This window comes from Panthera tigris, chromosome B2 (genome assembly GCF_018350195.1).
Source record: "Panthera tigris isolate Pti1 chromosome B2, P.tigris_Pti1_mat1.1, whole genome shotgun sequence".
Lineage (NCBI taxonomy): Eukaryota > Metazoa > Chordata > Mammalia > Carnivora > Felidae > Panthera > Panthera tigris.
This window is the reverse complement of record NC_056664.1, coordinates 65,690,028-65,703,053: the sequence shown is the minus strand read 5'-3', so window position 1 is coordinate 65,703,053 and position 13,026 is coordinate 65,690,028. Positions and strand designations below refer to the sequence as shown.

General features: G+C 38.3%; 1 protein-coding gene across 1 annotated transcript in view; it reads right to left on the bottom strand.

Annotated features, from left to right (window-relative positions):
- The window catches only part of KCNQ5 (potassium voltage-gated channel subfamily Q member 5), a 513,631-nt gene that overhangs the window by 168,217 nt on the left and 332,388 nt on the right, over positions 1–13,026 (bottom strand). Inside the window, exon 2 of the mRNA XM_042986660.1 lies at positions 7,615–7,705. Within this exon, the coding sequence (XP_042842594.1) occupies positions 7,615–7,705 (91 nt within the window). The remainder of the gene's footprint in view (positions 1–7,614; positions 7,706–13,026) is intronic.

The window sequence follows — 13,026 nt, the reverse complement described above, 5'->3', positions numbered from 1 at the left end:
TTTTTAGTCCAACCGGTGCCTCATTTTTCCCCACTCATCCCCAGCTTAGTCTCCTTCAGCTGTTGTTGGGCTTCTTGCCTTTCCTTGGCTCAGTAGGTATGCTCCTGCCCAAGGCTCTTATTCTTGAAGTTCCATCTGCCTGGAATGTTCTTTCCTCTAATCTCTGCATGGCTTTTTGCTTCACCTTCATTTAAGTCTCTGCTATAATGCAACCCTTTCCAGTGGACTTCTCTAAATATACTATCCATTCCTCTTTCTTGCTTTCCTTTCATTTATAACACTTAATATATCAATTTGACAATTTGTTTACTGTAGATCTTCCCCATAAAAATGTGCATTCCATGAGGACAGAGATTTTGCCTATTTTATTCATTGCCATGTCCTTAACACCCAACAGAATGCCTTGCTTGTATGGATGCTGCATAATTATTGTTAAATAAATGAATAAGGGAGGAGATACAATGTCAAGTAACCCATGCCAAAGGAAATTAGAAGGAAAACACAGTTTATTCCAGGAAGAGCAAGTAACTAAGTTTGACCCAGGTTTCAAATGGTGGACATTACTTAAGCCTGGAAGGGTAGTAAGGGAAGAGTGTTCTTCCTTCCATTGCCAACCATCTTGGACTCTGTTATTTTCTAGGAGCCCTCTGGTGTTCATCATATCACCTTGCTTCTCTCTTTCTCAGCTGAATATACTTTTGTGGAGCTCAGGACATCAGCATTGGCGTGAACCTAATGGAGTGTGGTTCATTCACAGTTCTAAGGATGTCTGCCGCGTTGCTCCTCAAGTCTGGAAACAGAGTTTCTCAGGGTGGCTCTGTGATAGATTGGCCACTTGGTCAGGCACTGATACTCACATCAGAAATATGTAAAGTTCTTGCTTCCCTGACTACAGATGGGGACGTGGTCTTTTTCAGGCACAATTTCATTATCTTTAACTTGAACAAGCCTTTCCTCTGGTATCTGAAATACTTTTCACAGGATAACTTACTATATTATTATCCCTCAGTTAAGATTCAGCGTAGGTGTTAAACTACTCCTGCTCTTTCTTTTCAGTCATCAGCAGATTGATGAGGATTGTTAGTCTCCATGAATCATTTGAAAGTTTATTTGCATTTTTCTTGATGAAAGACAAGCAAAGGAAAATAATTGCAGTTTTCAATGTTCATTGGGGTATTCTGAGAGCTTTCTGCAGTAAATTACAGAGATGTGATAAACATAAAGAAGGATCACTCATTCCTCATATCTGACTGCTTAATATCTCATACTCTGTCACTTCCATTACAAACATACGATTTAATATCCTCAAATGGATTCTTATCCTTATCCTTTGTTATCTTCTCTTATAATGTTTAATGCCAGAACTTTAAATGTAGAGACTTAATGTAATCTTCTACATCAAACCCATATAATTTTATGCACAAACGTTTCTACTTTGCAAGGACTAGTACATGTGTTTGTGGCTGATGTTCCACGCTCCTAATACTGATAGATGGGAAGTGGCCACACCTCTAATTCTTCAATGCCATGTTAGATGATGGATGCTTATATAGCAATTAAAAAAACCCCACATGCACCCATATTAGAAAAAGAAAACAAACATGCAACACAGATTAATTATGTAGTTATTAGCTTTTTAAGGGGACTGTTCACTTTACAAAAGAATTCACTACAGATTTTCTTTAAATAGTAAGCTCCACTAGTGCATTTAGTATATAATTAGATCTGTCGAAATCGGATTCGTACACATTCAGGAACTGATTCATTGTGCAAAGAAACAGCAAACCCATGTTTGCTTCACTACATGAAGCAAAACCAGCAAAACTAGCAAATCTGCATATGCTCTGTTTAGAAGGTGCCAAACACCCAGATGTTTGGGAAAACCTGAATATTTGACCATGTGTTTGAGTACTCGACCAGATGCTTCGCACAATCCATTTGTGGTTTGGAGTCTTTCTAACACAGCAGGAGGGTAGAGAAGCAAATATACTAAGACATTCACTAGCTTCCTTAAAATGATAATGGCATTCTTTTGATTGCTTGTGGTTGGGCAGTTTTAGAAATGACCACCTTCAGAGAAAATTCTACATATAATACACATCACTTTCATTAAGTGGAGAGATCATCTATTTTCAATGGGTTGAACAACCTGCATTTAAAGCCCTAGAATGACTACTCTAAAACTAATCTGGAAGGCCAGAAGTTATCCAGTGGAGAGGAACTGCACTCCAAACAGCATTGTTCTTAAGAAGGTGGGATACAAAATGCTAAAATATATGACCTCAGGCTAAGGAAATCAAGACAAACCAAAACAAAACTTTCCACAATAGTTTAACCTGGAAAGAGAAGAGTTTCCTTTAACAGCACTACGATAACCTGAGTAATGTGAGCTGGGACTAGAAAATACAACTTTATACTTGACTATTTACCCCACAGATCAGGCTTTTGCTTGTTTACAAAGCAGTATTTAGAATTCTTGATACAAAGAACTTATAGTGGTCCAAACTGATATACCCATTTATGATAACTTAGTAAGTACACTTTCTATGAAAAAAAACCTAACTTTTTCCAAGTAAAAGGATTGTAGGCATCACTTGACATATATATATATATAGAGAGAGAGAGCCCAAAAGAAGCCTTACACCTTTGTGAGCAGCACAAATGCACTTTGGTAGTACCTGTCAGTCTTGACTAAGAGGCAGGAGAATATGAGGTTGCTGGCTACTGAGAAGACAGCCCAGGCTTTTCATCAGCCAGGCCTAAGATGGCATCTTGGCTCTGTCTTAGACCCAGTGCATGATCTTGCACAGTGTAATTAGCCATTTGGTAAATGAGAGGACTACTACTTAAATTGAACGTTTTTATGGTTTGTTTTTGTTTTACTAAGAAATCAACGAGTCGGATAAATGAAAGGTACTTAAAAAACGCTAGCTAGCTCCCCTTCAGTTTTGAAGAATTTTTTACAAGACATAGGAAATTAACACCAGCTTTGAACTGCCTTCGGTATGTAGGTACACAGTTTTGTATTATAGTCTTGAGTTCATACATGTTATCCGCAGAGTGAGGGCAGAGCAAGCCATTCTGGCAGATCTAGTTATCCGTGCCTCACGTTGCACCCAGCAGATGCAGATACTGAGGGAAGAACTTACGAAGCCGTGAGCATTTTCATCAGATGCATTTATCAAAGAACTACAACAATAAAAATCTGTTTCATTAGTCACCAAAAGTAAGTGGTTGTTATGAACACAGGCCTCATGGTGAATGTGTGCCATGGAGTCACTTTTAGTTAGATGAACACATTTGTATAGAAAGCTGTCATAGAAAAAAAGAAAGCTGCCATAATTAGCCATGTTTGTGGTGAGAAAATTCTAGCAAAGATCCTTGTTTTGTATTAGAAAAGTGTGGTATTTTCTCAAATGTAGCAATTTCAAATATTCCACTGTTCACTATCCTTATTAGGCTTCACTAATATGGAAGAACCAGTGGTTACAATATTTGCCAACTTTCTCTGTGCTGAGCCCTGTTCTCAGCACTTGAATTTAAGTCATCCTCACAACAACTTTATGAAGTAGGCTGTATTATTATCCACTTTTAACAGACGAGCAAACTAAGGCACAGAGAAGTGGTTTCCCAAAGGCACACATATAAAGAGTAGTAGAAGCAGAATTTGAACTCATTGTACCCAGCTCCAGAGTCTACACCACATTGTTAGGGCTGTGTGCCATGTTTCTGTGGAGAGCCATAAGGGAACCTGGTGCATAGTATGAAACCTCAGTCCACACAACTGGGAAGAATAAAAGAGAAAATTCACACAGCATTTGTGTGTATCCATTTGGCTGGTAACCAAGGCCAGTAAGTCACAAGTTTATAAGTAGCATTGGGAGTGCAATTCTAGATGAGAATGATGAGGCCTCTTCCCTTGGGATGGGAGATGGAGAGCCAAAGACTCTGTGAGAGCAAGACCAAGTCCAAAGACTGGTTCCCTCAAACACAGGTGGAAAGCATGAATGTCACAGAGGGGCTTGGCAAGTTTGTCCAGGAGCCAGCTGGCCTGTCATGTGCTCCGTCAGAAGTGTGGGTGCTTGTTACTTGCACAGAAATGGAATTACAGTTAGAATATGGGAACATCTTTTAAAGTGTTAAAAAAAAAACCCACACGGGACAGAGCTATGAAAAAATATACAACCGTGATGTATGATTTATATAGAGTTGTTCTAAACTTATTTCTCTGGTGCTTTATTTGTGGCCAAAAGTATACAAAAGTGACTTTATTATAAATTTTTGCAAACATTTTAAAAGCCATTCATATGACTATTTGGGTGGCAATTCTTTAGATATGTTTTATCTTGGGAACTAAAAACATTGCTAGTCAGAGTTGTGTTCTATGAATTCTGTTTGATTAGATGTTCAGAGGATAGACAGACTTTCAAATCAGATTAACTGTCTCAAACATACATATTAAAAGGATAAATGAGATTCCCTAAACCATTAAGAAGGTATCTGTTGGCTTTTTCCAATATTTTACAACCAACTGAACTTTTATGATAACCTAGATTAATCGTGAAAAAGAATTAAAACATGCATGCTTTTTCATTTTATTAATTAATACAAAAATAAAAACAAAGCTTATACTTGAATTATTTTTTTTTCTACATGATGTATGTGTGTGTGTGTGTGTGTGTGTGTGTGTGTGTGTGTGTGTATTTTAGCATTCACTCAGCTAACTCAGGAGAGCATGAAACCTTTAAATAAAACATATTTCTTGGAGAAATGTTGATGCAGAAGAATAACATCAGGGAAACCTTAGACCTGCAACACAGTCTGCATATTTCTAGGTAGGTTTTAAGAGTGTGCTTTGGTTTAAAACATACACCTTGACCATTTATCCCTATAGTGCAACAATAGGAGAATAAGCAAGCACTCTCCCTAGGGAAGTAGAGCAGCCTTTCTGAGAACATGTATCTGCAGCAATTACTGCATTGCTGAAAACAAATGGGACTGGTTTCTGCTTTGCTAAATCCAAAGGCATTCAAGACTGAGGGAGGAAAGAAGACATACAAATGGCCAGCAGGTACTCAATTGAAAAGGTGCTCAATATCAATAATCATCAGTGAAATGCAAATCAAAGCCACAGTGAGATACCACCTCACACCTATTAGAATGGCTATTATAAAAAAGACAAGAAAGGATGTGGAGAATAGAGAACTGTTGGTGGGAATGCAATCTGGTGCAGCCACTATGGAAAACAGTATGGAGGCTCTTCAAAAAATTAAAAATAGAACTGCCATATGATCCAGCAGTCTCACTTCTGGGTATATATCTGAAGAAAATACACACACACACACACACACACACACACACACACACACACAGGAATATTATTCAACCTTGAAAAGAAGGAAATCTCACCATTTGTGACAACATGAATGGATCCTGAGGGCCTTATGCCAAGTGAAATAAGTCAGAGAAATATAAATACTGTATGGTCTCACTTATATGTAGAATCTAAAAAACAAAAAACCCCTCAACTCATAGAGACAGAGAAGACTGGTCGTTGAGGCAGGGAAGGTGAAAGTGGTCCAAGGGCACAGACTTCCAGTTATAAGATAAGTAAGTTTTGAGGATCTAATGTACAGCATGGTGACTATAGTTAACAACAGTGTAGTGTATACTTGAAAACTGCTGAGAGTAGATCTTAGAAGTTCGCATCACAGGCACACACAAAATGGTAACGATGTGAGATTATGCAGTGTTAACTAATTTCATTGTGGCAATCATTTTGCAATATATATGTGTATAAAATCATCAAGTGGCATACCTTAAGCTTACACAATGTTATATGTCAATTATATCTCAATAAAGGTGGCACAAAGAAAACAACTGAGGAATATGTGACAACATCTACATTCTTATCTACTCAAATGCACCCTAGTTACTAAACTCTCATGAATTTGTTCACTGCTCAGAAAGTTTTAAAAATCAAGGTAAAAATCAGCTTTGGGATTTTTAGGAATATGTTTCTTTGGACTATTTAGAAACTCATTAGCAAAGGCTGAATTTATGTTTCGGAGATTTGAACGATGTAAACCTAACATTTTGAATCCTTGACCTGATTGTGAAAAATTCCTTTTTATGGGATTCTTAATGCTTGATTCATTCATTCATAATCATTGGTCATGCAGTAGACCAAGTTTTTCATGTTTCTGAGTCTAAAAATCAGATGTACTTTTTCAATCTAAAATTCCTATTTGTAATTCTGTATATGAACTTAAAGGCCAGCTGTGCCTTAGACCTTGGACTCAGATCATTTGTTGTTATCAAAGGGGTGCATAAGGCTAAAAGCCCACTTGCTACCCAAATGGAAACCTTATAAGTGAAGCAAATTCCCAGTGTGCTTTTTGGTCTGTTTTCTATGTTTGGTTTTGAAATAGCATCCTCAACATTAACAATATACCGCTGAGCACAATTTGTATGGAAACAAATTGGGATAGATTGGTTCCAGGCTCAACAATGATTTCTCCCTGATGTAGGACGGAGACTTGATGAAGTCTTGGTAACTTTAAGCACAAACTGGCCAACTGAAAGCATAGGTAGCAAGAACAGCTGCCCTCCAGTCAGTTTATATGAGTTGAGATCTTTCAGTCTTCATCTTCAAGGTAAGGATAATTTTCTTATATTAAATGTTCATTGCTGTACATAACCCATATCTGTTTATTAGGGCACATAAAAGGCAGCTTACCCCATACCCTCTTTTTCTTTCCTTCTATGTAGTCCACAAGGTTTTATAGAAGTGAGTTGTTCCAACTTATAGTTCATTGAGACAGTTCTGAGACTGTCAAGTCTGATATTTTTTGGACTAAGTGACTGGATCAAAATGGATGTAAATGAACAAAACTTTCAATCAGATGCAATTTGAGTATACAGTGATACAGTTTAGTTGTAATAGAAAGTAAAAGAGCTTAAAAGGCCCAGAATAATTCAGACTAAAATATCTTGGGGTCTTTTTCCATTTTAAAATGAATTGAGCAATTCTGTATGGTTGAGGATTGACAGCATAATGGAAACAGAGCTAACTGCAGAATTTCTTACCAGGTGACTTGTGTTAGCAGCAAAACTCAGAATGTAGTCTGTTGGTCGAAAAGAGCATGAAGGAGCCTTCTGTTTTCTTATGAGGTGCTATATTCTCCTAGTTCTTGGCTAATTACACTTACCTACTGCCACATTGCAGTTACTAGAAAATGCTCTCTACCTTTTAATTTTTAGCAATGTAATGAGAGACCTCATGGATATTTTTATTCTTCTTATAATTTGCTTATTGTAATAAATAAACATAAGTAAAACTGCTTCCAAGTCCTGCCTTCTGGTTTTGATGTAACTGCAACATAAGATATTGCTATGTAATAGTAATGCTGAATATCTGTATATATTCCTGAGGACTGGCTAAAAGGTAAAATGGTAGGCCAATATTTCAGTGATCTTTGAAAGTTTTATACTTCACAGTAACTCTTTTTTTTCTAGATGGAACTTTGTGGTGGGATAAAATGCATAGCATAAATATTATACACAGTTCTTATATAAACTTTATACACATTTTTGCTCATATGTATCACTTACCAGAATCAAGAGGCAACTTGAGGCCAATTTTGTGTGCTCAGGGATGGTGGAAAACACTGACAAAATCAAGCAACCAAAGACAAGGAGAAAACTGTAAAACAACAACAAAAAAAGAGAGAAATCTGATAAGAAACTTGCCTTATCATGACAGACTTCATTTCTTTTCTATAGTTTAAAGCACCAGACCCATTTGAAATGGCACTAATTAAATAATAAAAACCTTGGAAGGGACTAGCCGTTTTGAATGTCAAAATATAATATGATGTATGGTGCACATAGAGTTCCTTTACAACTTTGTTGATGAAGAGAATTGTGTGTGTGTGTGTGTGTGTGTGTGTGTGTGTGTGTGTGTGTGTGTTGCATGCTGTATTTAAATGTCTGCAACTAAGAATGTGTGAATTTCCCATAAACCCTTTCCCAAGTGGGGATCCTGAGAAAGGCCCCAGTGTGTTCTTGCCATCCTACCCCAGGAGTACATGCTGCAGCTGATCTCCTTTCAAAGAGGCAGAATCCACCTCACATGTGGCATCGTTGGTGACCCATCAAGTGTTCTAAGCCACTACTAAGCCACTGGTTCATTTTCACAGTCTAATTTTGTTTATGGATATTTGTCATTCCTTTATAATATTCATAAGAACAGTAAGGGAAGGGAATGATTTTTTCTGCTACCCATGTATTTTCTATTTCCTTACAAACTGCTAAAGAAATGACTCCTCAGCTCTGTCTATTCATACGGCAGTCATAGGGTGCAGAAGTGAGAAGCAGCATTTTCTACCAATCAATCTACAGACATTTTCATTCTTAAAATTGTGGTACTCTCAAGATCCAGAGGGGGAGCTGAGTTCCCAAGGAAAATGTTTAATAAAAAGAGAAGGCTCTGTTTTTTTTTTTTTTTAAAGTTTATTTATTTATTTTGAGAGAGACAGAGCCCGCATGAGTGGGGGAGGGGCAGAGAGAGAACGGAGACAGAGAATCCCAAGCAGGCTGTGTGCTGGGCTCAAACTCCTGACAAACCATGAGATCATGACCTGAACTGAAACCAAGAGTTAGACGCTTAACCAACTGAGTCACCCAGGCACCCCGGAGAAGCCTCTGTTCTAAAGTTGAAGTTACTTATCCTGAAATGCAAGATTGAAAACAATAACAACAATGAAACACCAATCCCTGAGCTACTTGCTCTAGGACATACTTTTTACTTTTACCTATCTCTGGGAAGCGCATAGAGTAATCTCCCCTAAAATACCAGTTTCCACATTATTTTTTTTAATGTTTATTTATTTTGAGATAGAGACAGAGAGAGCATGAGTCCGGGAGAGGCAGAGAGAGAGAGAGGGAGAGAGAATCCCAAGTAGGCTCCTCACTGACAGCATGGGGCCCGATGTGGGGCTCAATCTCATGAACCATGAGATCATGACCTGAGCTGAAATCAAGAGCTTAACTTCCCAGTCGCTCCAGTTTCCACATTCTTTTGTATGGCAGTGGAGTTCGTCCATGTCTCCTTTCGGCTTGCCCTGACAAGTCGTCCAAGTCTTTCTATAGCATTTGACTGGGAACTCCCAAGGACCTATAGCCAGGGATTGGTAAATTGTGGCCTAGGGAACAAATTTGGCTCTTGAAGTCTGTTTTTTGTAAATAAAGTTTTATTGTCACATAGCTACATTCATTTGCTTATGTATTGTCTACAGTGGCTTTCACGCTACAGCTACAGAGCTAAGTAGCTGTGGCAGAGACAGTATGGCACATGAGACTAACATATGGACTCTCTGACCCTTTAGAGGAAAAGTTTGTGGACCTTTCACTGATACCATGTATTCTTTATTTCTTTATACCTATCCCAAAACAGAATCAGTTGAGGCTCATAACTGCCTATGTTCTGTATGCTGGTAACAATGACTAACACTCATAGAGGGTTTCCTATATGCTGGATATGGTGCTAAGCCACTTTCACATGTGTTACCCATGTTATCCTCACAAATAGAAATATCACTATTCCTATTTTACAGATATGAAAACTGAGAATTAAGAACATTTTTTAACTCATCCAAGACTGTGTAGCAGAAAGAGGGTTCCAACATTGTTTGTCCTTGAGCTGCCGCAGAGTGTTGCTGAATAAGTGTGGATAGATAAGAATGGCAGTAACGTTCTTGGTTCTGCAAGACTTTTGGGGATACCTCTATATCTCTTCAAACTGAGAGGGAAGGAGTTATCATTTCAAATAGATGAGTCTCGAAGGAGGAGTCTACTAGTGAAAAAAAACCTAGTATACTTTGTTAATAACAACTCACCATACTTTTCACTCCTGTATCTAACAATTCAGGATACTTTGAATTACACCTTAAATTGGCCTTCATGAAATGGAAATTGTAAGCCAGAAATGAAATTCCAGTGCACCTACAAACCTCCAAGCTACTAATGAGAAAACGAAATTCAGCGATCACTAAGATAGTTGGGAGGATGATACAACATCAAATAAAGACAGTGATAGATGTTTCCCCTCTTGTGAGTGGCTGTTATCTAGGCATGCTCTCTGAATCCAGGCTGACCAGAAACCATTAGAAAAAGCAAGCAGGGCATTATTTAATCACTAAGGTATCTTCTTCCTTCAAGAGCATCCCAATGGTAGCTTCATGAAGCTCTCTGTGTTTGTGTTCAAAACAGATCTATACCATGAGTCCTTTGCTAGTTCCTTCTTCGATAATATTTGGGTGCTGTTTAAACTTTTTCCTTCATGTCACTACTTTGCTCCTTTTCTTTCTTGAGCCAATCTTTTTTTTTAAGTTTATTTATTTTGAGTGAGAGAGAGAGAGTGTGAGAGAGAGAGAGAGAGAGAGAGAGAGAGCGGGGGTAGGTAAAGAGAGAGAGTGAGCATGCAGGGGAGAGGGAGAGAGAGAGAGAGAGTGGGAGAGAGAAAGAGAGAGAGAGGGAGAGAATCCCAAGTTCTATGCTATTAGTGCAGAGTCCGATGTGGGACTTGAACTCACAAACCGTGAGATCATGACCTGTGCCGAAACTAGGAGTCAAAACACCTAACCAACTGAGCCACCCAGGTGCCCCTTTCTTGAGCCAATCTTACACTCCTTTCTAACAAGCATAGTTTCCTAACTAGAATTTTGTTATTTTTATAGGAGCCATCTGAAGACCGCAAGCCAAAGACCTTCACTGCTCAGGCTGCCCAAAGGGCTATCGATAGACAAATACATTCATTAATTCATTAATTCCTCCTTCCCTCAACCATTCATCCATTTAGTCAACCAGAAAATATTAAGTATATAATACTAGGCTGAGTCATGGGGATACAATAATAAGATTTTTTTTGCCTTGACAGAGTTTAGGGTCTGTTGAGGTATAAAGAGTAATAAACAGAAAATTAAATAAATATGAAATTTATTAAATTATTTTAATGTAAATGAATTCAATTTAAATTAAATTAAATAATATTAAATAAATAAACATTCAGCAGATGTAAACAGAAAATGAGAATTCTGAGTGATGACTGCAAAGACTGGGAAAATATAGGGGACAATAGGAATATGCAGGAAAGGAGGGGTTAGGTAGGACTGGTTACTCTGTTAGCGGAGTTGAGTCAAAGTAAAAATGTGGGCCCTTTGTTGAAAACTATCTCAAGATGTTTAAAAAAAATTTCAAGATGCTGACAGCAAAGTATGACACCAACTGTGGTAACCTTCTAAGTGCTGGGCTCCATGGGAACACACAGGTTGCATGAGCATGAAGCCAGACTTGGGGTTAGGAAGCCTTGCCGGCAAAAATGATGGCCAAACTGAGCCCCGAATGCCCAGCAGGAGTTAGCACAATGATTGGAATGGCCGGGGAGGAAGCAGCACTGTAGTGCATGAGACTGTGTGGGTGGAAGGCCAAGTGCAAGCACAACATCACTAAAATTTACCAATTAATCAATAAATCAGAGTCAGTGAACACGTGCTAGCTAGCTTATCCTTCAGTAGTACATGAAAAGTGTAAAGTGGGTCATCCCGGCAAATTCATTTTTTGCATAGGAATCATTTCAGTTCAGTTGAAAACATATACTGAGTACCCATTGTAAAAATGGTGTGCCTAACACTACTGAGGTACAAGGGATAAATTAAGCAGTCTATTTTTAAGGGATTAAAAATCTAATGCAGCTGGAATTTAAATAGAAACTTTAAAAAATCTATTTTGGTTGGTAAGATGAACATATAGTAGTCCCTCCCTTATCTGTGGTTTTGCCTTTCACGGTTTCAGTTACCAGTGGTCAACCATAGTACGGAAGCTGATGATCCTATACATTTTAAGAATTTTTTTAATGTTTATTTATTTTTGAGAGAGAGAGCATGAGTGGGTGAGGGGCAGAGACAGAGGGAGACACAGAGTCCAAAGTAGGCTCTGAGCTGTCAGCACAGCCTGACGCGGGGCTCAAAACCACAAACCATGAGATCATGACCTAAGCTGATGTCAGAAGCTTAACTGAGAGCCACCCAGGTGCCCCTAGATGATTCTATTTCTGACAGGTAGCCTAAGACTACATCACAATGCTGGTGTCATTCGCCTCACTTCACCTATCACAGAGGCATTTTATCACCTTATATCATCACAAGAAGGAGAAGGTTGAGTACAGTATTTTGAGAGAGAGGGAGAGACCAAATTTATATAACTTTTATTACAGAATATTATAATTGTTCTATTTTATTATTTATTATTGTTTACCTCTTACTGTGAATAATTATAACTTACACTTTACCATGGGTCTGTTTGTATAGGAAAAACATAGGATGTATAAGGTTTGGTACTATCCATTATTTCAGGCATCCCCGGTGTTCCCCGCAGTTAAGGGGAGACTACTGTACTGGATCATAATGAAGGGTAGAGGCTGATAAATGCTAAGAAAAATGCTATAGAGGCTAAAAGTGGGGAGGGGTTCCATTATTCAGTTGGGAATGGTGGAAGCACATCAAGAAAGTCTCTTCATAAATGGGTGATGCTTGAGATTGGATTGTCTCTGGAGGAACAGTAAGGTTTCAACAAGAGGACATTCTGGAGAAACACATTTCAGAAGGAGAGTACAACATAAGAAAGGTAATAAGGCAAAAAATAAATGAGGTAAAATATCTGTTTCCTGTTTCATGAACAAAGCATTATCAAGTTTGTAGTACAGGGTAAGACAGTCGCTTAATTGGGAGTCTGGGGCCATGATGTGGAGAGGCTTTTATGGCAGGGCCTGCCTTTAGTTCAGTAGATAACCGGGAGCCATTGAAGATTTTTGAACAGGGAACTATCATCAGAGTTGCACTCTGGGAAAATCAAGTTGACAGCAGTATGTGTTAGGACCTATCTGAGTAATTGAGAAGCAAGGGCAAGAGTAATGGTGATCCAAGTTAGGTTGTAAACTAACTGGTAGAAATGGGAAGGGGATAGAGA